Source organism: Salvelinus namaycush, unplaced genomic scaffold (assembly GCF_016432855.1).
Source record: "Salvelinus namaycush isolate Seneca unplaced genomic scaffold, SaNama_1.0 Scaffold267, whole genome shotgun sequence".
Lineage (NCBI taxonomy): Eukaryota > Metazoa > Chordata > Actinopteri > Salmoniformes > Salmonidae > Salvelinus > Salvelinus namaycush.
This window is the reverse complement of record NW_024059530.1, coordinates 42,185-70,087: the sequence shown is the minus strand read 5'-3', so window position 1 is coordinate 70,087 and position 27,903 is coordinate 42,185. Positions and strand designations below refer to the sequence as shown.

At 44.6% G+C, this 27,903-nt stretch overlaps 1 protein-coding gene across 2 annotated transcripts; it reads right to left on the bottom strand.

Moving 5' to 3' along the window:
• Positions 1–3,134: 3,134 nt before the first annotated feature.
• On the bottom strand, positions 3,135–27,897 carry LOC120039370 (vacuolar protein sorting-associated protein 18 homolog). Of its 2 annotated transcripts, none has more exons than XM_038984798.1 (16): positions 27,560–27,897; positions 27,200–27,341; positions 26,704–26,795; positions 21,236–21,486; positions 20,476–20,655; positions 20,124–20,297; positions 19,565–19,690; positions 16,444–16,550; positions 14,994–15,276; positions 14,518–14,763; positions 7,973–8,107; positions 7,511–7,738; positions 7,094–7,234; positions 4,747–4,956; positions 4,244–4,483; positions 3,135–3,872 (listed from the first exon to the last, which is right to left on the bottom strand). In XM_038984798.1, the coding sequence occupies exons 1-16, from the start codon at positions 27,651–27,653 to the stop codon at positions 3,570–3,572; spliced, it is 2,952 nt and encodes a 983-aa protein (XP_038840726.1). In that variant the 5' UTR covers positions 27,654–27,897; the 3' UTR covers positions 3,135–3,569. The 2 variants fall into 2 exon arrangements, with proteins under 2 accessions (XP_038840726.1, XP_038840727.1); XM_038984799.1 differs by having other exon boundaries at positions 3,717–3,872; positions 4,240–4,483.
• Positions 27,898–27,903: the final 6 nt, after the last annotated feature.

Genomic DNA, 27,903 nt, shown 5'->3' with positions numbered 1-27,903 from the left:
GCATCCACATTGTACCGGTACCCCCTGTATATAGCCTCCACATTGACTCTGTACCGGTACCCCCTGTATATAGCCTCCACATTGACTCTGTACCGGTACCTCCTGTATATAGCCTCCACATTGTCTCTGTACCGGTACCCCCTGTATATAGCCTCCACATTGTACCGGTACCCCCTGTATATAGCATCCACATTGTACCGGTACCCCCTGTATATAGCCTCCACATTGTACCGGTACCCCCTGTATATAGCATCCACATTGTACCGGTACCCCCTGTATATAGCCTCCACATTGTCTCTGTACCGGTACCCCCTGTATATAGCCTCCACATTGTACCGGTACCCCCTGTATATAGTCTTGCTATTGTTATTTTACTGCTGCTGCTCTTTAATTATTTGTTATTCTTATCTCTTACTTGTTTTTGTTGGTATTTTCTTAAAACTGCATTGTTGGTTGAGGGCTTGTAAGTAACCATTTAACTGTAAGGTTTACACCTGTTGTATTCAGCATTTCACTGTAAGGTCTACTACACCTGTTGTATTCAGCATTTCACTGTAAGGTTTACACCTGTTGTATTCAGCATTTCACTGTAAGGTCTACTACACCTGTTGTATTCAGCATTTCACTGTAAGGTCTACTATACCTGTTGTATTCAGCATTTCACTGTGAGGTCTACTACACCTGTTGTATTCAGCATTTCACTGTCAGGTCTACTACACCTGTTGTATTCAGCATTTCACTGTAAGGTCTACAACCTGTTGTATTCAGCATTTCACTGTAAGGTCTACACCTGTGGTATTCAGCATTTCACTGTAAGGTCTACACCACACCTGTGGTATTCAGCATTTCACTGTAAGGTCTACACCACACCTGTGGTATTCAGCATTTCACTGTAAGGTTTACACCACACCTGTGGTATTCAGCATTTCACTGTAAGGTTTACACCACACCTGTGGTATTCAGCATTTCACTGTAAGGTCTACTACACCTGTTGTATTCAGCATTTCACTGTAAGGTTTACACCTGTTGTATTCAGCATTTCACTGTAAGGTCTACTACACCTGTTGTATTCAGCATTTCACTGTAAGGTTTACACCTGTTGTATTCAGCATTTCACTGTAAGGTCTACTACACCTGTTGTATTCAGCATTTCACTGTAAGGTCTACTACACCTGTTGTATTCAGCATTTCACTGTAAGGTCTACTACACCTGTTGTATTCAGCATTTCACTGTAAGGTTTACACCTGTTGTATTCAGCATTTCACTGTAAGGTCTACTACACCTGTTGTATTCAGCATTTCACTGTAAGGTTTACACCTGTTGTATTCAGCATTTCACTGTAAGGTCTACTACACCTGTTGTATTCAGCATTTCACTGTGAGGTCTACTACACCTGTTGTATTCAGCATTTCACTGTGAGGTCTACTACACCTGTTGTATTCATCATTTCACTGTAAGGTCTACTATACCTGTTGTATTCAGCATTTCACTGTAAGGTCTACTACACCTGTTGTATTCAGCATTTCACTGAGGTTTACTACACCTGTTGTATTCAGCATTTCACTGTAAGGTCTACTATACCTGTTGTATTCAGCATTTCACTGTGAGGTTTACTACACCTGTTGTATTCAGCATTTCACTGTAAGGTCTACTATACCTGTTGTATTCAGCATTTCACTGTAAGGTCTACTACACCTGTTGTATTCAGCATTTCACTGTAAGGTCTACTACACCTGTTGTATTCAGCATTTCACTGTAAGGTCTACTACACCTGTTGTATTCAGCATTTCACTGTAAGGTCTACTACACCTGTTGTATTCAGCATTTCACTGTAAGGTCTACTACACCTGTTGTATTCAGCATTTCACTGTAAGGTCTACTACACCTGTTGTATTCAGCATTTCACTGTGAGGTCTACACCTGTTGTATTCAGCATTTCACTGTAAGGTTTACACCTGTTGTATTCAGCATTTCACTGTAAGGTTTACACCTGTTGTATTCAGCATTTCACTGTAAGGTTTACACCTGTTGTATTCAGCATTTCACTGTAAGGTCTACACCTGTTGTATTTAGCATTTCACTGTAAGGTTTACACCTGTTGTATTCAGCATTTCACTGTAAGGTCTACTACACCTGTTGTATTCAGCATTTCACTGTAAGGTCTACTATACCTGTTGTATTCAGCATTTCACTGTAAGGTTTACACCTGTTGTATTCAGCATTTCACTGTAAGGTTTACACCTGTTGTATTCAGCATTTCACTGTAAGGTTTACACCTGTTGTATTCAGCATTTCACTGTAAGGTCTACTACACCTGTTGTATTCAGCATTTCACTGTAAGGTCTACTACACCTGTTGTATTCAGCATTTCACTGTAAGGTCTACTACACCTGTTGTATTCAGCATTTCACTGTGAGGTCTACACCTGTTGTATTCAGCATTTCACTGTAAGGTCTACTACACCTGTTGTATTCAGCATTTCACTGTGAGGTCTACACCTGTTGTATTCAGCATTTCACTGTAAGGTTTACACCTGTTGTATTCAGCATTTCACTGTAAGGTTTACACCTGTTGTATTCAGCATTTCACTGTAAGGTTTACACCTGTTGTATTCAGCATTTCACTGTAAGGTCTACACCTGTTGTATTCAGCATTTCACTGTAAGGTTTACACCTGTTGTATTCAGCATTTCACTGTAAGGTCTACTACACCTGTTGTATTCAGCATTTCACTGTAAGGTCTACTATACCTGTTGTATTCAGCATTTCACTGTAAGGTTTACACCTGTTGTATTCAGCATTTCACTGTAAGGTTTACACCTGTTGTATTCAGCATTTCACTGTAAGGTTTACACCTGTTGTATTCAGCATTTCACTGTAAGGTCTACACCTGTTGTATTCAGCATTTCACTGTAAGGTTTACACCTGTTGTATTCAGCATTTCACTGTAAGGTCTACTACACCTGTTGTATTCAGCATTTCACTGTAAGGTCTACTACACCTGTTGTATTCAGCATTTCACTGTAAGGTCTACTATACCTGTTGTATTCAGCATTTCACTGTAAGGTTTACACCTGTTGTATTCAGCATTTCACTGTAAGGTTTACACCTGTTGTATTCAGCATTTCACTGTAAGGTCTACTACACCTGTTGTATTCAGCATTTCACTGTAAGGTTTACACCTGTTGTATTCGGCGCATGTGACAAATAACATTTGATTTGATAAGAGGTTACAAAGGAGATCCTGCATTCCTTCCCCTTTCCTGTGTCTATCCATCACCAGGCAGTGGTGGCTATACTTCCCATTATCACAGAGAGATATTCCATTCCATTTCAGACAGCATAAGTTGTCCATTTCAGTCATCATTTCAGACATTTCTGAAATAAACAAGTCTATTTCACTCAAGAGTTCAGACAGCTCATTTCAGACCAGTTCCAGTCCCACTTCATTTCACTTGTCATTTTCAGAATGGCAGCTCAAGTCCACTTCAGACCCGTTCCATTCAGACAGCCACCTCAAGTCCGCCATGTCAAACCCGTCCAGTTTCAGGCAGGTCCAACCATCCATTTCAGAGCCAGCTGGACTTTTCCTCCTCGAACTTCTGTGGATCAATAAACGGCTTGTCGATCGACTTGATCATCAGCTCCCCGCAGTACACACACTCGCAGGCGATGATGTCATCGATGTCGGACTTGATCTGCTCGCGGCTGACCCCGGTGCTTCCTTTCCCCAGGCTGGCGGTGTCGCCCCCCTCCTCCTTCTCCTTCGTGGCGGGGCGCTGGCGGGACTTGGAGGTCTGAGTGGCTGCAGCCAGCTTCTTCTGCAGCTCATCTAGTTTACTCTGCTTGTAGGTGGACAGGTGAGGGCTCACCTAAGGAAAGACCCACTGTTACAGTATGTGAGCTCCATACAAGATAACTAGTGAATTTTTAAAAAACGCTATTGAACTACTGAATCTCCTGGGGGAAGAAGACATTAGTTGTGATACATTTTTGGGGATATCCTCCTCCAAGCCTTTTTCATTGTGTATGTAGCGTACATCATTTACAAATATATACACAGTAATGACCCAATGACCCTCTGTTTTCTGCAATAGATTGTTGGCTAACTCTTCTTTGAATCGGGTCAAAGTTCAAGAGAAAAGAAGGATGTGCTACTGACCTACTGGTATATATATATATCGTAAGCTAACTGTTCTTGAAATCGGGTCAAAGGTCAAATTAAATTGGTTTGCATACCGACCTCCTGGAAAAGGCAGTCGTAGTGGAACATGTGTCCACAGAGGAACAGATAGAAGGGTCTGTTGAGGAGGGGGAAGTCGCAGGCAGCACATTTCTCCTGACTCTCCACCACCCCGTACTTGTTCCTCATCTCCTGGATGTCCTCTCTGATCCGCTTGGCGCTCTCCGTCGCCTCCTCCATCTCCTGCTTCAGCTCGTCTATATGCTGGTTGTATTCCTCTAAAGAGCTGCAGATAGCTTCCTGCAGGGAGAGGGGAGGGGGAGGATGGTGTGGAGGGACATAAAAACACATGTCAAATGACTTACTAGAAGCTGAGATTTGGTTTGGGTGCCAAGATTACATACCAGCTAAACCAAATGTTTGTAAGTACAATGGAAACAATAGAATAGTCCCCAAAAGTGCAAGCTCCAAGGTAAATTAAGTGCACCTCAAATACTGTCTCGTATGTTTGTGTGTTTGTTTGTTTGTTTGTTTAGATCCTAAATATTTGATGACAGTATTACCTTAAAGTGGTCTATGGTGACGAAGTCTGGGAAGAAGGGCAGTATGTCTTCGATCTTGAGCAGGTTACAGCTGGACAGACAGTTCATGGCCTTCTTCACATCCTTCTCCTCTTGCACCACGTGACGGGCGATCTTCAGCCACAACTTCTTCCTCAACTCCTCATCCTCCTCAGGCAGGTCAGCGCACGTCTTGGCCAGGTCCACATCCACCTGGAAGGACAAACAGCACAGGAGAAGCACCAGCCGCTTGAGGAATGGTTTTCAAGGAGCGGGACACTAATCCAGATGCTTACAAGAAATCCCGCTATGCTCTACGACAAACCATCAAACAGGCAAAGCTTGAATCGAGAACTCAGATCGAATCCTACTACACCGGCTCTGGCGGTCGTTGGATGTGGCAGGGCTTGCATACTATCACGGATCACAAAAGGGAAACCCAGCCACGAGCTGCCCAGTGAAGCGAGCCTACCAGATGAGCAAAATGCCTTCTATGCTGGCTTCGAGGCAAGCAACACTGAACCATGCATGAGAGCACCAGCTGTTCCAGACGACTGTGTGATCACACTCTCTGTAGCAGATCTGAGTAAGACCTTTCAACAGGTTAACATTCACAAGGCCGCGGGGCCAGACAGATTACCAGGACACATTCTCAGAGCATGAGCTGACCAGCTGGAACGTGTCTTCACTGATGTTTTCAATCTCTCCCTGACCCTGTCTGTAAATCCTATATGTTTCAAGCAGACCACCATAGTACCTGTCCCCAAGAACGCCAAGGTAACCTGTCTAAATGACTATCACCCTGTAGCACTCAGATCTGTAGCAATGGAATGCTTTGTAAGGCTGGTCATGGCTCACATCAACACCATCATCCCAGACACAGTCCAATTCACCGCCCCAACAGATCCACACTGCACTTTCCCACCTGAACAAGAGCAACACCTTTGTGACAATGCTGTTCATTGACTACAGCTCAGCGTTCAACACCATAGTGCCCACGAAGCTCATCGCTAAGCTAAGGACCCTGGGACTAAACACCTCCCTCTGCAACTGGAATCTGGACTTCCTGACGGGCCACCAATAGGTGGTAAGGGTAGGTAGCAACACATCTGCCACGCTGGTCCTCAACACTGGGGCCCCTCAGGGGTGTGTGCTTAGTCACCTCCTGTACTCCCTGTTCACCCACGACTGCATGGCCAAGCACAACTCCAACACCATCATTAAGTTTGCTGACGACATGGCGGTGGTAGGCCTGATGACCGACGATGATGAGACCGACGATGATGAGACAGCCTATAGGGAGGTGGTCAGATACCTAGCAGTGTGGTGCCAGGACAACAACAACCTCTCCCTCAACGTCAGTAAGACAAAGGAGCTGACCGTGGACTACAGGAAACGGAGGGCAGAGACACACCCCCATTCACGTCGACGGGGCTGTAGTGGAGTGGATCGAGAGCTTCAAGTTCCTCGGTGTCCACATCACTCAGGATCTATCATGGTCCACACACACCAGCACAGTCGTGAATCAAATCAAATGTATTTATATAGCCCTTCTTACAATCAGCTGATATCTCAAAGTGCTGTAGGAAAAAGTGGCTAGGAAAAACGGTGTGGCCTGCTGGAGGTCATTTTGCAGGGCTCTGGCAGTGCTCCTCCTTGCACAAAGGCGGAGGTAGCGGTCCTGCTGCTGGGTTGTTGCCCTCCTACGGCCTCCTCCACGTCTCCTGATGTACTGGCCTGTCTCCTGGTAGCGCCTCCATGCTCTGGACACTACGCTGACAGACACAGCAAACCTTCTTGCCACAGCTCGCATTGATGTGCCATCCTGGATGAGCTGCACTACCTGAGCCACTTGTGTGGGTTGTAGACTCCGTCTCATGCTACCACCAGAGTGAGAGCACTGCCAGCATTCAAAAGTGACCAAAACATCAGCCAGGAAGCATAGGAACTGAGAAGTGGTCTGTGGTCACCACCTGCAGAATCACTCCTTTATTGGGGGTGTCTTGCTAATTGCCTATAATTTCCACCTTTTGTCTATTCCATTTGCACAACAGCATGTGAAATGTATTGTCAATCAGTGTTGCTTCCTAAGTGGACAGTTTGATTTCACAGAAGTGTGATTGACTTGGAGTTACATTGTGTTGTTTAAGTGTTCCCTTTATTTTTTTGAGCAGTGTATATATATATATATATATTGAGATAATGTCTGTATATATATATATTGAGATAATGTCTGTATATATTGATGGTGTAGCCCACTATTTGCACATTCTTATTCTTGCAATATCCTGTTAATATCAAACGATGAACAGTTAGCCACAAATTCATCAAAACTAGCCAAGACACTCACTTGTAGGGCCAGATCGACAGCTTCCTCATACAGCTCCAGGATCTTATAGACCAGGACACAGGCCTGGAGGTAACCGTGTTCAGCACACAGCCTCAGGGCGTACTTTAAATCATAGTGGATGTCTGACAAGTGGGTCCCAGCCTGTCAATAATAACACCACATTTGATTTATTAATAATATATATTTGTGTATTAATAAAAATAATAATAATAATACATTGTAATATTATATTTGATTTACTTTCAAGATACCCAAGGACACTTAAGAGTAAACTAGAATAAAATATAAACACGTCATTATGAAAAAAAAGTCAATTCCACAATTATCAAGACATTTAGTCTGCGTGTCCTTGGTGAAAAGTAAGGTGCTATATAGGGAACAAGGTGCCATTTGGGATGGTCACAGCCTTGAACCTACCTGTTCCAGGTACCACAAGAGACTATCAGGTTTGTACTTGGCGTAGAGGGACAGCAGGTAGTTGTGTATGGCCTCTTCGGTCACAGTGAGCTGGTAGACACAGAACTCCATGTAACGGATGGTCTCGTTGATCTGTTGTGTCGAACCCATCTGACTGTAGTTGACCAGGGCTGGGATCAGCTTCTTAGGCTCCAGCCTGCTACCCATCTGGATCCAGGCATCCACCACCTTTTACGGTTATTAAAAAAGCTATATTTATTGTTGATTAATTCATTCAATTTCAATTAATTATTCACGGATAAACAAATCTGCACTTTTACGTGCCATGATTTTCCATGAAAATTGAAGATAAAGTATGGTATTGTACAGCATGTCAAACTGAATTGCATTGTACTTGAATACACAAAGACAAAAATAATAACAAAACATTTCATTGCAACCGGTTAAAAATCATTGTATCACCTTCTTAGGTATGTGTTGCATGAGGATTGGGGAGAATTTATAGAACAGCTTCTCATCGCAGTGCTTAGAGAGCACCTCCAGGGCGGCGCTATAGTCATCATGCTGACAGTGGTGGGAGATCACCCTCTCATAGTCCTAGAGAGAGAAGATAGATTCTTTCTTAAATCCCAGAAAATGTCAAAACAGCAACAGATAAAAGACATACTTTATACAAAACAGAAAATAAAAGTGACATAAAATGTCCGTAACATTAGGAGGCGGGTGTTCATTTGAGCACCTAGTTTAGTCTTAGTCTTAAAATAACTTTTGTAGTTTTTAGGTCAAATTTTAGTAATTTCATCCTTTGTTAGTTTTAGTTATTATCAGTGGACATAAAACTATGGATAATTTGTCTAGTTTTAGTCACAGCCGTATTAGTGACCTAATAATGAAAATTGAGGCTACCTCTAACTTCCATCATGTGCACATTCAGATAGCCTTGTCCAACTAGGCCTACTATCCCTTAGCTGGTAACAATGATATCGTGGCAGATTGTAACCAATGCCAGGCATAATTAACCATATAGGCTATAAAGCTTTGGCTACAGGTTCAAAATGTTACACCTCTGATTTTCTCCCCGTCAGAACCGTCAAGGAGGAAATAGAACAGCGACTTCCTTGAAAAAAATGAGAATTTGAGCTGGACAAAAATGCCAGAAATATTACTATACTCCTAATATTCAACAAATAACATTCATTTTCTGGGTTCGCGCCCAGGCTCTGTCGCAGCCGGCCGCGACCGGGAGGTCCATGGGGCGACGCACAATTGGCTTAGCGTCGTCCGGGTTAGGGAGGGTTTGGCCGGTAGGGATATCCTTGTCTCATCGCGCTCCAGCGACTCCTGTGGCGGGCCGGGCGCAGTGCGCGCTAACCGAGGGGGGCGGGTGCACGGTGTTTCCTCCGACACATTGGTGCGGCTGGCTTCCGGGTTGGAGGCGCGCTGTGTTAAGAAGCAGTGCGGCTTGGTTGGGTTGTGCTTCGGAGGACGCATGGCTTTCGACCTTCGTCTCTCCCGAGCCCGTACGGGAGTTGTAGCGATGAGACAAGATAGTAATTACTAGCGATTGGATACCACGAAAATTGGGAAGAAAAGGGGATAAAAAATTTAAAAAATAAAATAATAAAAATAAAAATAAATAACATTCATTTCATCCAAAGGAAAATAGCAACCACAACTCACATTTGCGCTCCGCGGCGCAAGAGTGACAACACACGTACAGAGTGCTTTCGGAAAGAAAACCCCCTGGTCTTTCTCCACATTTTGTTACGTTACAACATTATAAAATGGATTAAATAAACAAAATTCCTCAATCTACACACAAATCTTTGCACATTTATTAAAAAAGAAAAGACCTTTTGCTATGAGACTAAACGGAGCTCAGGTGCATCCTGTTTCCATCCTTCATCCTTGAGATGTTTCTACAACTTGGAGTAAATTCAATTGATTGGACATGATTTGGAAAGGCACACACATGTCTATATAAAGGTTGACAGTGCATGTCAGAGCTAAAACCAAGCCATGTCAAAGGAATTGTCAGTAGAGCGCCGAGACAGGATTGTGTCGAGGCACAGATCTGGGGAAGGGTACCAAAACATGTCTACAGCATTGATGGTCCCCAAGAACATAGTGGCCCCCATCAATTTTAAATGGAAGAAGTTTGGAAACACCAAGACTCTTCCTACAACTGGCAACCCGGCCAAACTGAGCAATCGGGGGAGAAGGGCCTTGGTCAGGGAAGTGACTAAGAACCCAAATGGTCACTGACAGAGCTCAAGAGTTCCTTTGTGGAGATGGGAGAACCTTCCAGAAGAACAACCATCTCTGCAGCACTCCACCAATCAGGCCTTTATGGTAGAGTGGCCAGAAGGAAGCCACTCCTCAGTAAAAAGGTAAAAAAAGCCAAAAGCTGCACACAAGCCTAAGATCACCATGATCAATGCCAAGCGTCGGCTAGAGTGGTGTAAAGCTCGCCACCATTGGACTCGGGAGCAGTGGAAACGCGTTCTCTAGAGTGATGAATCACGCTTCACCATCGGGCAGTCCAACGGACAAATCTGGATTGGGCGAAGGCCAACTGTAAAGTTCAGTGGAGGAGGAATACTGGTCTGAGGCTGTTTTTCATGGTTTGGGCTCGGCCACTTAGTTCCAGTGAAGGGAAATCTTAATGCTACAGCATACAATGACATTCTAGATGATTATGTGCTTCCAACTTTGTGGCAACAGTTTGGGGAAGGCCCTTTCCTATTTCAGCATGACAGTGCCCCCATGCACAAAGCGAGGTCCATACAGAAATGGTTTGTCGAGATTGGTGTGGAAGAACTTCACTGACCTGCACAGAGCCCTGACCTCAACCCTATCGAACACCTTTGGGATGAATTGGAACGCCGACTGCGAGCCAGGCCTAATTGCACAACATCGGTGCTCAACCTCACTAATGCTCTTGTGGCTGAATGTAAGCAAGTCCCCACAGCAATGTTCCAACATCTAATGGAAAGCCTTCCCAGAAGAGTGGAGGCAGTTATAGCAGCAAAGGGGGGACCAACTCCATATTAACGCCCATGATTTTGGAATGAGATGTTAGACGAGCAGGTGTCCACATACTTTTGCTAATGTAGTGTATATACAACTAAAATACATCGTACCTCTCTCTACACATTGACCTGGTACTTCCTGTATATAGCTCCACATTGATCTGGTACCTGCCCCCCCTGTATATAGCTCCACATTGATCTGATACCAGTACTTCCTGTATATAGCTCCACATAGATCTGGTACTGGTACTTCCTGTATATAGCTCCACATAGATCTGGTACTGGTACTTCCTGTATATAGCTCCACATAGATCTGGTACTGGTATTCCCTGTATATAGCTCCACATTGATCTGGTACTCCCTGTATATAGCTCCACATTGATCTGGTACTCCCTGTATATAGCTCCACATTGATCTGGTTCTTCCTGTATATAGCTCCACATTGATCTGGTACTTCCTGTATATAGCTCCACATTGATCTGGTACTCCCTGTATATAGCTCCACATTGATCTGGTACTCCCTGTATATAGCTCCACATTGATCTGGTACTCCCTGTATATAGCTCCACATTGATCTGGTACTGGTACTTCCTGTATATAGCTCCACATTGATCTGGTACATCCTGTATATAGCTCCACATTGATCTGGTACTCCCTGTATATAGCTCCACATTGATCTGGTACTCCCTGTATATAGCTCCACATTGATCTGGTACTGGTACTCCCTGTATATAGCTCCACATTGATCTGGTACTGGTACTTCCTGTATATAGCTCCACATTGATCTGGTACTGGTACTCCCTGTATATAGCTCCACATTGATCTGGTTCTTCCTGTATATAGCTCCACATTGATCTGGTACTTCCTGTATATAGCTCCACATTGATCTGGTACTTCCTGTATATAGCTCCACATTGATCTGGTACTTCCTGTATATAGCTACACATTGATCTGGTACTCCCTGTATATAGCTACACATTGATCTGGTACTCCCTGTATATAGCTCCACATTGATCTGGTACTTCCTGTATATAGCTACACATTGATCTGGTACTTCCTGTATATAGCTCCACATTGATCTGGTACTCCCTGTATATAGCTCCACATTGATCTGGTACTCCCTGTATATAGCTCCACATTGATCTGGTACTCCCTGTATATAGCTCCACATTGATCTGGTACTCCCTGTATATAGCTCCACATTGATCTGGTACTTCCTGTATATAGCTCCACATTGATCTGGTTCTTCCTGTATATAGATCCACATTGATCTGGTACTTCCTGTATATAGCTCAACATTGATCTGGTACTGGTATTCCCTGTATATAGCTCCACATTGATCTGGTACTCCCTGTATATAGATCCACATTGATCTGGTACTGGTACTTCCTGTATATAGCTCCACATTTATCTGATACCGGTACTTCCTGTATATAGCTCCACATTTATCTGGTACTGGTACTCACTGTATATAGATCCACATTGATCTGGTATTGGTACTCCCTGTATATAGCTCCACATTGATCTGGTACTTCCTGTATATAGCTCCACATTGATCTGGTACTGGTACTTCCTGTATATAGCTCCACATTGATCTGATACTGGTACTTCCTGTATATAGCTCCACATTGATCTGGTACTGGTACTTCCTGTATATAGCTCCACATTGATCTGGTACTCCCTGTATATAGCTCCACATTGATCTGGTACTCCCTGTATATAGCTCCACATTGATCTGGTACTGGTACTTCCTGTATATAGCTCCACATTGATCTGGTACTCCCTGTATATAGCTCCACATTGATCTGGTACTTCCTGTATATAGCTCCATTCTTGTGCATTTTATTTTATTCCTCGTGTTAGTTACTATTTTATTTTTCATAAGCCAGCATTTCACTGTAAAGTCTACACCAGTTGTATTCGGTGCATGTGATCAATACAATTTGAACACAGATTAATGAATTACAGTGCACATGGGAAAATATAGTTTTTTTTGTGATCAAATCAAAAATAGCCTACATGAAAGAGAGAGTAAACATTGTTTCTAGTTGAAGGCAGTGACAAGTCCGGTGTCCTGGATTCAAATCAGTTCCAAAGATTGACGAGTGACTGAAGTGACCGCGCCTGGGAGCTGTGTGGGAGAGTGACTGAAGTGACCGCGCCTGGGAGCTGTGTGGGAGAGTGACTGAAGTGACCGCGCCTGGGAGCTGTGTGGGAGAGTGACTGAAGTGACCGCGTCTGGGAGCTGTGTGGGAGAGTGACTGAAGTGATCTCCTGGGAGCTGTGTGGGAGAGTGACTGAAGTGACCGCCTGGGAGCTGTGTGGGAGAGTGACTGAAGTGACCGCCTGGGAGCTGTGTGGGAGAGTGACTGAAGTGACCACCTGGGAGCTGTGTGGGAGAGTGACTGAAGTGACCGCCTGGGAGCTGTGTGGGAGAGTGACTGAAGTGACCTCCTGGGAGCTGTGTGGGAGAGTGACTGAAGTGATCTCCTGGGAGCTGTGTGGGAGAGTGACTGAAGTGATCTCCTGGGAGCTGTGTGGGAGAGTGACTGAAGTGATCTCCTGGGAGCTGTGTGGGAGAGTGACTGAAGTGATCTCCTGGGAGCTGTGTGGGAGAGTGACTGAAGTGATCTCCTGGGAGCTGTGTGGGAGAGTGACTGAAGTGATCTCCTGGGAGCTGTGTGGGAGAGCCGGCAGATCAGCTCAGACGGCGCAACTGAAAGAAAGCCAATATTCTGCATGCATGAAAAGGAGCTTCATGTCAAATTAAAAGTCCATTAGTCTCATGTGGAATTTTCATCTTGTCAAATTTTTGTAGACTAAAATGAAAAGCCATTTGTAGTAGTTAATCGTTTTTTTCCAGCGGAGCATTGACTCGTTTTCGCCATAGTTTTAGTCAGGAAAAAATAGGTCGCTGCTGAGTATTTATCATCATAGTTATTGACAAAATGAACACTGTTAGGGACAACCAAAAGAGAGCAGCAATAAGTACCACAATACAATACCATGAATGAATAGCAGGTTAGGGGTCAATTCTATATCAATTCCAGTTAATTCAGGAAATACAATGAAATTCCAATTCTCTTCAATTAGAAAAATGTGGAATTGGGAATTTGGTTCCGTGGTTGCCATGGCACCGTAAGGTAGCCTAGGTGAGCTTTGTAAATATTGTTCACATCTTTTTTAAAGTGTTTTTTGTTGCATTTTGTAATACTTTTTGGGTGATTTTGGCTGCTCTAGGGTTAGATCACCATATCCTATGGTATTGACTCTCAGAGTTGCTGATTCATGATGAACAGTATTTAGACTTGTTAGCTAGCTAGCTGGCTCTTCGGATTCAAATAATGTGGCTTTTTGTTTAATCTGTTTGGAAGTATTACACCAAGGACTGCATTATTTGTCCAGAGGTAGCAGAGGAAGGTCAGGGACTGTTCAGGGAATGCTCCTAACCACTGACAAGATGTGGCGGCTTTTCGTTGCACTTTTCAGCAGCCGTGGCATCACCCAGGTGGGCGCTACACTCCTGGAAATGAAGGACCAGAACCAGAGAAGTGGATCCAATGGAGTGACTGGACATTCAGAGAAGCAGGTGTTGAAGAGCTCTTCGTTTTCAGACTGTCTTCGTGGAACCTACACGGCCTTTCCCGCCCAAACTGGCTCAACCTCATCCCAAGCCCACTGACACTGTTTCAGCCTGCTATATACTATTGTGTGTTAACGATTAGAGACATTTATTTAAGAGGACCCCAATGGAAATAAGTTTTCAAACTTTTTTTGGTCATCCTCGATTTTAAATGCATTATCCACATGTGGTTGTATTGTGTTTAAATAATATTATAGAGAGAGCGCGAGCGAGATAGCGAGCGAGAGATAGTGAGCGAGAGATAGCGAGCGAGAGATAGCGAGATATTTGGTTCACTTTCTGAATTGAAATAGAATTGTGCCTAACCCTGGATAAATAGCATCATAAGATACCTGCATGACGACAGAGAAGTAGACCATGTCGTCCACGTTGCCGTGGCTAGCCAGCAGGTCATAGATGGTCGTACGGTTGTTATAGAGACACTCCTTGTGTTTGGAACTACTGAGGAACTTCCGGAACTCATCACGCGTCTCCTGGAACACCTCATGTTTCCCCTCATCTGATTGTAGAAGCCCCAGGCGATTCAGGTAGAGCTCCGTCAGCCAGGTGACCAGTAAGGTGATCTGGGTCTTCTCACTCTGTTTCAATTTATCAATCAAACTTAGGGGTAACATGATCAAAAATACAGTCCCTACAAAATAGTTAAAAACTAATTATACAAAAGAGTTTACTTACAAGTTACCTCAGATCACACAACAAAATACATCTTTGCCCCAAATGGGAGCCTATTCTCTATATAGTGCACTACTTTTGACCAGGACCCAGAGGGTGCCATTTTGGACCTACTAAGTCACCAAAAACATCCTACCTGCTTCAGGTTGTTGAGTTTCTTCAGAAGGAACTCTTTCAGAGCTTCTTCCTGTTTCGCCTCGATGAACTTCAACGCAATCTCCTCAAAGTAGTTCTGGGTCAGGGCGTAACACTTAGCACTCTCCAGGTAACGTTTGTCCTGGAAGCAGTGTTCTGCCTCCTTAGCCAGGACTATGTCCATGCACTCTGGCCGGTCCCGGCAGTACTCCTTAGCCAGGTCAAACTTGTTCATACTCATGTACATCTGCCACACATCCCTGGCTTCTCTCTGGATGTGGTATCTGGATTGAGAGAGGAAAAACCTGACTGTTGTAATTGTCTTTCACACTCTCGCCTGTCTTTTCTTTCTAGCACTGATTCCACAGATAACAGCTGAACAAGGTTTAACTAGCAACGGCAGATCTAGTCTGATTCCACAGATAACAGCTGAACAAGGTTTAACTAGCAATGGCAGATCTAGTCTGATTCCACAGATAACGGCTGAACAAGGTTTAACTAGCAACGGCAGATCTAGTCTGATTCCACAGATAACAGCTGAACAAGGTTTAACTAGCAACGGCAGATCTAGTCTGATTCCACAGATAACAGCTGAACAGGGTTTAACTAGCAACGGCAGATCTAGTCTGATTCCACAGATAACAGCTGAACAGGGTTTAACTAGCAACGGCAGATCTAGTCTGATAACAGCTGAACACGGTTTAATTAGCAACGGCAGATCTAGTCTGATTCCACAGATAGCGGCTGAACAAGGTTAAACTAGCAACGGCAGATCTAGTCTGATTCCACAGATAACGGCTGAACAGGGTTTAACGAGCAACGGCAGATCTAGTCTGATTCCACAGATAACAGCTGAACAGGGTTTAACTAGCAACGGCAGATCTAGTCTGATTCCACAGATAACAGCTGAACAAGGTTTAACTAGCAACGGCAGATCTAGTCTGATTCCACAGATAGCGGCTGAACAGGGTTTAACTAGCAACGGCAGATCTAGTCTGATTCCACAGAACAGCTGAACAAGGTTTAACTAGCAACGGCAGATCTAGTCTGATTCCACAGATAGCGGCTGAACACGGTTTAATTAGCAACGGCAGATCTAGTCTGATTCCACAGATAGTGGCTGAACAGGGTTTAACTAGCAACGGAAGTTCTAGTCTGATTCCACAGATATCTGTGGAATCAGACTAGATCAGCCGTTATCTGTGGAATCAGACTAGATCAGCCGTTATCTGTGGAATCAGACTAGATCAGCCGTTATCTGTGGAATCAGACTAGATCAGCCGGCTGATCTAGTCTGATTCCACAGATAACGGCTGATCTAGTCTGATTCCACAGATAACGGCTGTGACTTGGTTGTTCTACTGATCCTAGTTGACTGCACTGATTGTAAGTCTCTCTGAGCATCTGCTAAGTTGACTAAAAAAACGAAATAATAAAATGTAAAAACAAACCTAAAGACGGCCTTCTCAGTGTAGATCCACACCAGGCCTCCTGCTGGGTCCTTAATCATCTTCTTCAGAGTGCCGAACTTATCAGGGAACACGTCCTCGTACACCACCTGTCAATCAATGCATACCTCAATCAATACAGACATACATCAATCAATACAATCAATCAGAATCAATACAGACATACATCAATCAAATCAATCCATCAATCCATCAATCAATACATACATACATCAATCAATACATACATAAATCAATACATACATCAATAAATACAGACATACATACATACATACATACATACATACATACATACAATCAATCAATATATACATACATCAATCAAATGAATGTATTCATAAAGGGGCCTAGTCAAAAGAAGTGCACTACATAGGAAATAGGGTGTCATTTTGGACGAATCCAAAATCAGCAGCTGTCACTAAGACTGTGTTTAGACTAGGGTTGAATGGCGGAAACCCGCTTAACGAAATGTACCAGAATTTACCGCCCGAAACCACTCCTTTTTCCAGGGGTTAAATAACTGCGAGAAACTGGTAAATAAATAAAAAGTATTTATATGAACAGCATGGCGTGAAATGGAACTGTTCAATTATATGATGTGTCCAAATCTAGCTTCTCTACGGCCTCTCCATGATGAATCAACACTCAGGGTGGGGGGGGACAGACAGCCCATCTCAGGGTGGGGGGGACAGACAGACAGCCCATCTCAGGGTGGGGGGGGGGGGGGGGACAGACAGCCCATCTCAGGGTGGGGGGGGGACAGACAGTCAGACCATCTCAGGGTGGGGGTGGGGACAGACAGACAGCCCATCTCAGGGTGGGGACAGACAGACAGACCATCTCAGGGTGGGGACAGACAGACAGACCATCTCAGGGTGGGGGGGGGACAGACAGACAGACCATCTCAGGGTGGGGGGGGGGACAGACAGACAGCCCATCTCAGGGTGGGGGGGGGGGACAGACAGCCCATCTCAGGGTGGGGGGGGGGACAGACAGCCCATCTCAGGGTGGGGGGGGGGACAGACAGCCCATCTCAGGGTGGGGGGGGGGACAGACAGCCCATCTCAGGGTGGGGGGGGGGACAGACAGCCCATCTCAGGGTGGGGGGGGGGGACAGACAGCCCATCTCAGGGTGGGGGGGGGGACAGACAGCCCATCTCAGGGTGGGGGGGGGACAGACAGCCCATCTCAGGGTGGGGGGGGGACAGACAGCCCATCTCAGGGTGGGGGGGGGACAGACAGCCCATCTCAGGGTGGGGGGGGGACAGACAGCCCATCTCAGGGTGGGGGGGGACAGACAGCCCATCTCAGGGTGGGGGGGGGACAGACAGCCCATCTCAGGGTGGGGGGGGACAGACAGTCCATCTCAGGGTGGGGGGGGACAGACAGCCCATCTCAGGGTGGGGGGGGACAGACAGCCCATCTCAGGGTGGGGGGGACAGACAGCCCATCTCAGGGTGGGGGGACAGACAGCCCATCTCAGTATGCACTGTCATTTCATCATGGTAACTTTTTGTCTTGTGACAGGTAGGTCTACATTTTCTGCAGCATAGCCTACGCTAGAATAATATAGAGACCAAACGCACGTCTAATTTACCCATCTACATCAGGATTTTGGTGATCACCTTGTTTTTATAATTGTAAAGATTATATATTTTTTAAATTAAAAAACAGCCAATAAGTCAAATATCGTTACTTTTAAATCAGTGCACCTCTCGCAGTTTCTCTCTCCATCAACTCCATTCAAAATGGCAACTAAAATAGATCATCCTGTTCTAGACTGAGATAGAGATATATATTTAGATGTCCTAGCCTACCTCTTTCAGGTAATACATTCAATGCAGTATTAGCCTTATATTTAGCTAATTAATGAGGAGTTATGTATAATGTGCTTCTAACTGATAGCCTCTGGCAATACGCAAAGTGCCTGTGCTCCGCTGGGGCCCCTCCTTAAAAAAAGGCTCTTGCGAGTCCCAAACGCTAGACTAGAATAGATTACTGGACATAGTTAATTTCCTTATTTTTTGTTGTCATTTCTTACACCAATAGACTATACAAAGAGGGACGCAATCTCTTGTTTTCTGAATGTTAAATAGAGCAGCCTAATAGTACTGACGGGTAGTTTGAAAGAAGAACGAACGCAAGATGGCGGCAGGCTACTTCCTGAAGGAGAAGTGAAAACCTTCCGCATCTAATTCTCGTCTTATATTATTCAAGGATGTCATTAGAATGATGACGAGAAGGACAACAAAACAGATTTACATTTGTTGAAAGCGAGGAAGGAATGAAGCAACACTAGAGAGAGAGAGAGAGAAAAGGAGGCAGGATAATAACATTATGAAAAGGTAAATATGCGTCAACCTACTAATTTTACAAAAACAGTCCCTATTATATATTTAAAAAGTGTAAATCAAATCCGCTTGCCAATACTTGGAACTTTGTAGGCTGCATGCGATGCACCAGAATCACATGTTCTCTTCTGCCTCATGGTTTGAAAGACGTGCGTAATTCCAGTCCATATAAATACAGTATAATGCAATCAAGTAATACAGTTACTTTATTGTCCCCAATAAAGTAATGCGTTGTGATTGGTCAAAAATACCAATTAAATGGGAAAAATATCAGAATTGGGCCACCTGTGTGAACGCAGGTTAAGTGCTTTTATAGTAACCCGGCCTGGACCCCACAGTAACCCGGCCTGGACCCCACAGTAGCCCGGCCTGGACCCCACAGTAACCCGGCCTGGACCCCACAGTAACCCGGCCTGGACCCCACAGTAACCCGGCCTGGACCCCACAGTAACCCAGCCTGGACCCCACAGTAACCCAGCCTGGACCCCACAGTAGCCCGGACTGGACCCCACAGTAGCCCGGACTGGACCCCACAGTAGCCCGGACTGGACCCCACAGTAACCCGGCCTGGACCCCACAGTAACCCGGCCTGGACCCCACAGTAACCCGGCCTGGACCCCACAGTAGCCCGGACCACACAGTAGCCCGGCCTGGACCCCACAGTAGCCCGGCCTGGACCCCACAGAGCAAGCAGCAGCAAAGGCAGAGTTCCGTCTGTGTGTGTGTGTGTGTGTGTGTGTGTGCGCGCCCACCTGTCCGTTGAGGGTGCAGATGGCTTTGACGCGGTCAGGGAGGAGGAGTAGAATGTGGAACTGAGTCAACACGATGGAGATGGGCTTGTTGAAACTGAAGTCTATGTCTGGGGTGTAATCCCACACCTGATGGGGGGGGTGAAATAAATAGAGAGAGAGAGAGAGAGACAGAGAGAGAGAGAGAGAGAGAGAGAGAGAGAGAGAGAGAGAGAGAGAGAGAGAGAGAGAGACAGAGAGAGAGAGAGACAGAGAGAGAGAGAGACAGAGAGAGAGAGACAGAGAGACAGAGAGAGAGAGAGACAGAGAGAGAGACAGAGAGACAGAGAGACAGAGAGACAGAGAGACAGAGACAGAGAGACAGAGAGACAGAGAGACAGAGATAAGTGCAGCAGAAATATTAATTTCTAGAATACAATAGAATTATTCTGAAAGCCCAGTAACAAATAGACCTTCAGCCCACCCATATCACCTGTGGGGAGCTCACCACTACAGCACATGACCAAATACAACACATCAAACCTTAAAGTATACTAGCCTAAATATATTAGAAAAACAGTACCTGCACATCACTGAGCAGCGAGTCCAGCTTGATGTAGTCCAGCTGACCATAGAGAACTCCGTTACCCATCATCCATGCGAAGGCCTTGGGGCACGACCTGAGCTTGGGGGTGTAGAAGGTGATCTCACTGTAGCCCATATTAAACGGAAACTCCTGGAAGCTGGGCAGAAGCTCCTAGTAGTAGCAGACATAGCACATTATAAGCCTTGTCACAAGACATAAAAGGTTCATATACGGTTATAACAAGTTATAAAGTACCTCATAGGCTCTGACCAAAAGTAGTGGACTATATAGGGAATAGAGTCCAATTTCCAACACGGCCATGTTGTTTTAAAAGGCTGTTTGAACAGACCTGGTTCTGGGAGAATATGGAGCTGAAGCCTTGCTGCTCGGACCCCTCCGCCACACGACCTACGAACTGGAACAGACGCTTCCTGGTGGTGGCGATGATGACGACTTTAGACTCCGGACCTCGTTCCACCTCTATACAGCATACTGGAGCAGGGCTCCCATCCTCCTCCAGGGAATGGACCTGTGTTTCAGTTACATACATTACTCGGCATAATAAAAGGATTCGTTTTGCAAACGTACTTTCAAAACACGATAGCGAAAGCTGTTAACAAAAGCTTTCAGCCTGCGGATAAGTTCACACGAAGGAGTGTAACCATCTCAGCACGGATTGATTCGTTTTGAATTTCAATAGGTTTGATTAGCAGAGCTTTCCACTGGTTCAAATTCAATCAACAACAAAAAAAGAATACAGGATTAACAGCATTTGTTTTGGCTATGTTGTATAATTTCTGAATACAGTACCAGTCAAATGTTTGGATACACCTACATATGCAAGGGTTTTTCTACATTGTAGAATAATAGTGAAGACATCAAAACTATGAAATAACACATATGGAATAAAGTTTGGACACGCCTACTCATTCCAGGGTTTTTCTTTATTCATAGTTTTGATGTCTTCACTATTATTCTACAATGTAGAAAATAGTAAAAAATAAAGAAAAACCCTGGAATGAGTAGGCGTGTCCAAACTTTTGACTGGTAGTGTACATGAAGATATACAGTATAATGTCATTAGTTTATAGTCAGATCCTACCACTGACCTGTTTGAAGTAGTGGTCGGGGTTGGTGTTAAACAAGCTTCCCTCTGAAGCAGAGATCTCAGCCTCGAAGATGATTCCCTGGCTGGTTCCCACTAGGATGGGCCCAGTGTTGGTCTCTGTCCTCAGTAGCTTGTTCCAGCCTACACTCTCTATGAGGTGTCCTCTCCAGCGGGACAGAGACCTCACCTTCTGGGTGTTCCTGTTCAGATACAGACACTCACTGGTACTGAGAGAAATCACCAGGTGAGACCCTGCAGGGAAGGAGAGGGGAGACCAGAGTTACAACTGGTACTGAGAGAAATCACCAGGTGAGACCCTGCAGGGAAGGAGAGGGGAGACCAGAGTTATAACTGGTACTGAGAGAAATCACCAGGTGGGACCCTGCAGGGAAGGAGAGGGGAGACCAGAGTTATAACTGGTACTGAGAGAAATCACCAGGTGAGACCCTGCAGGGAAGGAGAGGGGAGACCAGAGTTATAACTGGTACTGAGAGAAATCACCAGGTGGGACCCTGCAGGGAAGGAGAGGGGAGACCAGAGTTATAACTGGTACTGAGAGAAATCACCAGGTGAGACCCTGCAGGGAAGGAGAGGGGAGACCAGAGTTACAACTGGTACTGAGAGAAATCACCAGGTGAGACCCTGCAGGGAAGGAGAGGGGAGACCAGAGTTACAACTGGTACTGAGAGAAATCACCAGGTCCAGATGTTTCTGTACTTCATTTGTGGTTCTTAGATGAAAAACCATGACTTCTTTAGTATGTTTACTCACATCAATTAGAAATAATTAAAAAAACAGCTTGGTGATAAATTTACCTGAGAAATACCTCTATGAAAACCCTTGATAGGCAACAGACTGTCAATTTAAAGTGGAACTGGCAGCATTTTAACTACTTTGCAGTTATGAAACAGACAGAAAATCCTAATATCAGTCAAAAATATCAAATCGCCAGTTAATGATACAAAAGCAACTTCATGGGCTTTAAAAAGAGGTCATTTGTTACTCAAAATCCCATGATGTAGAGTAAGGAATAGTTGGCAGAATAGATGGATGTAGTTCAATATATTGATATATACAGTTGAAGTCGGAAGTTTACATACATTTAGGTTGGAGTAATTGAAAATCGTTTTTCAACCACTCCACAAATTTCTATAGTTTTGGAAAGTCGGTTAGGACATCTACTTTGTGCATGACACAAGTCATTTTTCCAACAATTGTTTACAGACAGATTATTTCACTGTATCACAATTCAAGTGGGTCAGAAGTTTACATGCATTAAGTTGACTGTGCCTTTAAACAGCTTGGAAAATTCCAGAAAATTATGACATCATTTGAGTTAATTAGAGGTGTACCTGTGGATGTATTTCAAGGCCTACCTTCAAACTCAGTGCCTCTTTGCTTGACATCATGGGAAAATCAAAAGAAATCAGCCAAGACCTCAGAAAAAAAAAATTGTAGAGCTCCACAAGTCTGGTTCATCCTTGGGAGCAATTTCCAAACGCCTGAAGATACCACGTTCATCTGTACAAACAATAGTACGCAAGTATAAACATCATGGGACCACACAGCCATCATACCGTTCAGGAAGGAGACGCGCTGTCTCCTAGAGATGAACATACTTTGGTGCGAAAAGTGCAAATCAATCCCAGAACAACAGCAAAGGACCTTGTGAAGATGCTGGAGGAAACAGGTACAAAAGTATCTATATCCACAGTAAAACGAGTCCTATATCGACATAACCTGAAAGGCCGCTCAGCAAGGAAGAAGCCACTGCTCCAAAACCGCCATAAAATAGCCAGACTACGGTTTGCAACTGCACATGGGACAAAGATTGTACTTTTTGGAGAAATGTCCTCTGGTCTGATGAAACAAAAATAGAACTGTTGGCCAAAATGACCATCGTTATGTTTGGAGGAAAAAGGGGGAGGCTTTCAAGCCGAAGAACACCATCCCAACTGTGAAGCACGTGGGTGGCAGCATCATGTTGTGGGGGTGCTTTGTTGCAGGAGGGACTGGTGCACTTCACAAAATAGCTGACATCATGAGGAAGGAAAATTGTGGATATATTGAAGCAACATCTCAAGATATCAGTCAGGAAGTTAAAGCTTGATCGCAAATGTGTCTTTCAAATGGACAATGACCCCAAGCATACTTCCAATGTTGTGGCAAAATGGCTTAAGGACAAGAAAGTCAAGGTATTGGAGTGGCCATGACAAAGCCCTGACCTCAATCCTATAGAAAATTTGTGGGCAGAACTGAAAAAGTGTGTGCGAGCAAGGAGGCCTACAAACCTGACTCAGTTACACCAGCTCTGTCAGGAGGAATGGGCCAAAATTCACCCAATGTATTGTGGGAAGCTTGTGGAAGGCTTCCTGGAACGTTTGACCCAAGTTAAACAATTTAAAGGCAATGCTGCCAAATACTAATTGAGTGTGTAAACTTCTGACCCACTGGGAATGTGATGAAATAAATAAAAGCTGAAATAAATCACTCTACTATTATTCAGACATTTCACATTCTTAAAATAAAAGTGGTGATCCTAACTGGCCTAAGACAGGGAATTTTTACTAGGTTTAAATGTCAGGAATTGAGTTTAAATGTATTTGGCCAAGGTGTATGTAATCTTCTGACTTCAACTGTACTGTATGTATGTGTGTGTGTGTATATGTGTTCACGAATACATTTCTTGGTGGTGCAACAAATATTGCCATCAGGTTGTAAATCAAACCTGGCCTGGTACTCCAGCCCTTCGGGATGCACTGTTCCAGTTTCAATGACTCAATAATCTGGACAAAAACAGACGAATGTAACTAAGGCTGAGAATGTCAATACAATCAAAAAATCAAGGGCAATGACCACAAGTCAGTCATACAGTGACTAAAAGGCTAGCGTATCTATTTATGTAGCAAGATAAAACCACAGAGCCTAACGTTAGCTAGCTAGCTAGCTAGCTGCTGGGAGGATGTCATGTCATTGGACCAGTGGATGAGTGACCGACTCCTCCTCCCTATACTGTTTTTCCAGTGGCTACACAGCTAGAGATGCAAGTGTCATTTGGTTAGCTAGCAAGCTATGTAAACTCAGCAAAAAAAGAAACGTCTCTTTTTCAGGACCCTGTCTTTCAAAGATAACTCATAAAAACCCACAACTTTACAGATCTTCATTGTAAAGGGTTTAAACACTGTTTCCCATGCTTGTTCAATGAACCATACATAATTAATGAAGATGCACCTGTGGAACGGTCGTTAAGACACTAACAGCTTACAGACGGTAGGCAATTAAGGTCACAGTTATGAAAACTTAGGACACTAGAAAGAGGAATTTTTACTGACTGAAAAACACCAAAAGAAAGATGCCCAGGGTCCCTGCTCATCTGCATGAACGTGCCTTAGGCATGCTGCAAGGAGGCATGAGGACTGCAGATGTGGCCAGGGCAATAAATTGCAATGCCCGTACTGTGAGACGCCTAAAACAGGGCTACATGGGAGACAGGATGGACAGCTGATCATCCCCGCAGTGGCAGACCACGTGTTACAACACCTGCACAGGATCGGTACATCCGAACATCACACTTGTGGGACAGGTACAGGATGGCAACAACAACTGTCCGAGTTACACCAGGAACGCACAATCCCTCCATCAGTGCTCAGACTGTCCACAATAGGCTGAGATGCTGGACTGAGGGCTTGTAGGCCTGTTGTAAGGCAGGTCCTCACCAGACATCACCGGCAACAACGTCACCTATGGGCACAAACCCAACGTTGCCGGACCAGACAGGACTGGCAAAAAGTGCTCTTCACTGACGAGTCACGGTTTTGTCTCACCAGTGGTGATGGTCGGATTCGCGTTTATCGTCGAAGGAATGAGTGTTACCGAGGCCTGTACTCTGGTGCGAGATCGATTTGGAAGTGGAGGGTCCATCATGGTCTGGGGCGGTGTGTCACAGCATCATCGGACTGCGCTTGTTGTCATTGCAGGCAATCTCAACGCTGTGCGTTACAGGGAAGACATCCTCCTCCCTCATGTGGTACCCTTTCCTGCAGGCTCATCCTGACATGACCCTTCAGCATGACAATGCCACCAGCCATACTGCTCGTTCTGTGCGTGATTTCCTGTAAGACAGGAATGTCAGTGTTCTGCCATGGCCAGCAAAGATCCCGGATCTCAATCCCATTGAGCACGTCTGGGACCTGTTGGATCGGAGGGTGAGGGCCATTCCCCCCAGAAATGTCCAGGAACTTGCAGGTGCCTTGGTGGAAAAGTGGGGTAACATCTCACAGCAAGAACTGGCAAATCTGGTGCAGTCCATGAGGAGGAGATGCACTGCAGTACTTAATGCAGCTGGTGGCCACACCAGATACTGACTTTTACTTTTGACCCCCCCCCACTTTGTTCAGGGACACATTATTCCATTTCTGTTAGTCACATGTCTGTGGAACTTGTTCAGTTTATGTCTCAGTTGTTGAATCTTGTTATGTTCATACAAATATTTACACATGTTAAGTTTGCTGAAAATAAACGCAGTTGACAGTGAGAGGACGTTTCTTTTTTTGCTGAGTTTATATCACTTCGCTAGCTAGCTATGCTGAACTTGGACGACTGTTATCCAAAGTTAGCATAGCTCTTAGTTGTAAACCAAATGCATTTAGCATTGATCAAATGGGAGGGCAGGCAATTTCCCATTCAGTTGTCAAAACGTGGGTTGGGACAAGCATGCAGGCAATCTTTATCAGCAAAATTTTGACGGCCAACTACAAGCAACAACAAAAAAGGTTTGAGAGGGTTTATCTACTGTTCCCTGGTTAGATTTTAGCTCATCTCACTCTGGCTAACATTTGTTGATCTTGTTGATGTGCATAAGCAACAGAGAGAGAGAGAGAGACAGAGGGAGAGACAGAGAGAGACAGAGGGAGAGACAGAGAGAGACAGAGAGAGGGAGAGACAGAGAGAGGGAGAGAGAGAGAGACAGAGAGAGGGAGACAGAGTCAGAGAGAGACAGGGAGACAGAGAGAGACAGGGAGACAGAGAGAGACCGAGAGAGACAGAGAGAGACAGAGAGAGACAGAGAGAGACAGAGAGAGACAGAGAGAGACAGAGAGAGACAGAGAGAGACAGAGAGAGAGAGAGAGAGAGAGAGAGAGAGAGAGAGAGAGAGAGAGAGAGAGAGAGAGAGAGAGAGACTACCTGTTCATGGTTGTTTGATCAATAGGAAAGTAAAGTTCACAAATGTAAGAGGACTCCCTTGATATTTACATACAGTATTTGCAGAAATCCATTCAGGTGTATTTTGTGGCTTTTGGCAAATGCTTTCTACTGATCTAAAGTCGCGCTGTTGCTACTGCCTGGGAATACTGTGCAGGTTCTCACCTGTGGGGTCCAGGAAGAGCTCCCTCGTTCTCACCTGTGGGGTCCATGAAGAGCTCTCTGGTTCTCACCTGTGGGGTCCATGAAGAGCTCTCTGGTTCTCACCTGTGGGGTCCAGGAAGAGCTTGTGTACTCTGCTGTCCTCCTTCCTCCCCAGCTCTACCTGGTTGGGCCGGTCCGGCTTGGCAAGGTCAATCCTGGAACAACATACAGAGGAAAACTTAAACACCTTTATAAAAGTCAAATTCCCTTATCTTAGATACCAATATGGTATACAATCTTATGTGAAAAGACACACAGCTATTTCAGAAGATATTTGAAAGTTGTGCAACAACACATGAAATATCATCATCATTACACCAATCCACAATTACACATAATCACCCTGAATGACTGACATTATCAACTCTTAATCCATCATTTAGCTTTTAATCCCATCATTTAGCAATCACATCAAGATACAAACTGCACCCTTCACGCATTCTGCTGGTTTTACACAGAGTGGAATGGGCAGGCATGGGTGACGGGGCTATTCACAAGAACATGATAACGCTGGATCACTAGGGGGTGTTGCAGATTTTTTTAAAAGAGAGTCCCCTACCTCAGAAGAGTGTCCTTTCCTAAAGTCATGCATAGCTGATTGTTGCAGACAGCAAAGTGGTTGATCTTCTCTGGGGGTGAGAAATCAATCCTCTGTTTGTTGAATATCGGCTTCTCTTCCTCCAGTCTCACATTCACGAACCCTACGACGAATCACGTATGTCAATCATCATCATCATTGCCAACATAATCGTATCCTATTTGATCAAATCGGTATCAAGCTAGCTAAACATTATACAGATAATGATTATATTAGCTAGGTGAAAGTAATTTGGTGCACAGATTCAACCATATAGATGGTCCCAACTAGCCTTATCATAATCAAAACCCAATTGAGAGGCCCGTAGCCTTTCCCCAGTACCGGAGTGTGTTATGCCGATGTTGGCAGCAGACAGGCGGCTACTGTGTTGCCTGCTGTTCAGCGAGTCCTCGTATTCATCCAGGATAGAAGACATTGCAAAATGTAGGGGTGGTCTAAAGCAGAGAAAACCTAACTAATAGCTAACTTCTACAATGTCAGATCATGCGATGACATGACTGTGCTAGCTAGCTATTTTACAATCTGCACAAAACAGATCCGGTTGCCTGCGTCTCGTGAGAAATGTTTCAGAATAGAAGAGTAGCCCAAAAAAGAAAGACAACTGTATAATCTCATCCATTTAAAAACTATCGAAACATGGTTATTTGGTGAAGCTTCCTGAAAAT

Excerpts from the sequence above, each read along its gene's own strand:
- LOC120039370 (XM_038984798.1), bottom strand. The coding sequence starts at position 27,653 with ATGTCTTCTATCCTGGATGAATACGAGGACTCGCTGAACAGCAGGCAA. Across the intron at positions 7,235-7,510 it reads TCTTGTGGTACCTGGAACAG|GCTGGGACCCACTTGTCAGA; the intron begins GTAGGTTCAAGG and ends TATTATTGACAG. Across the intron at positions 4,484-4,746 it reads TCACCATAGACCACTTTAAG|GAAGCTATCTGCAGCTCTTT; the intron begins GTAATACTGTCA and ends CTCTCCCTGCAG.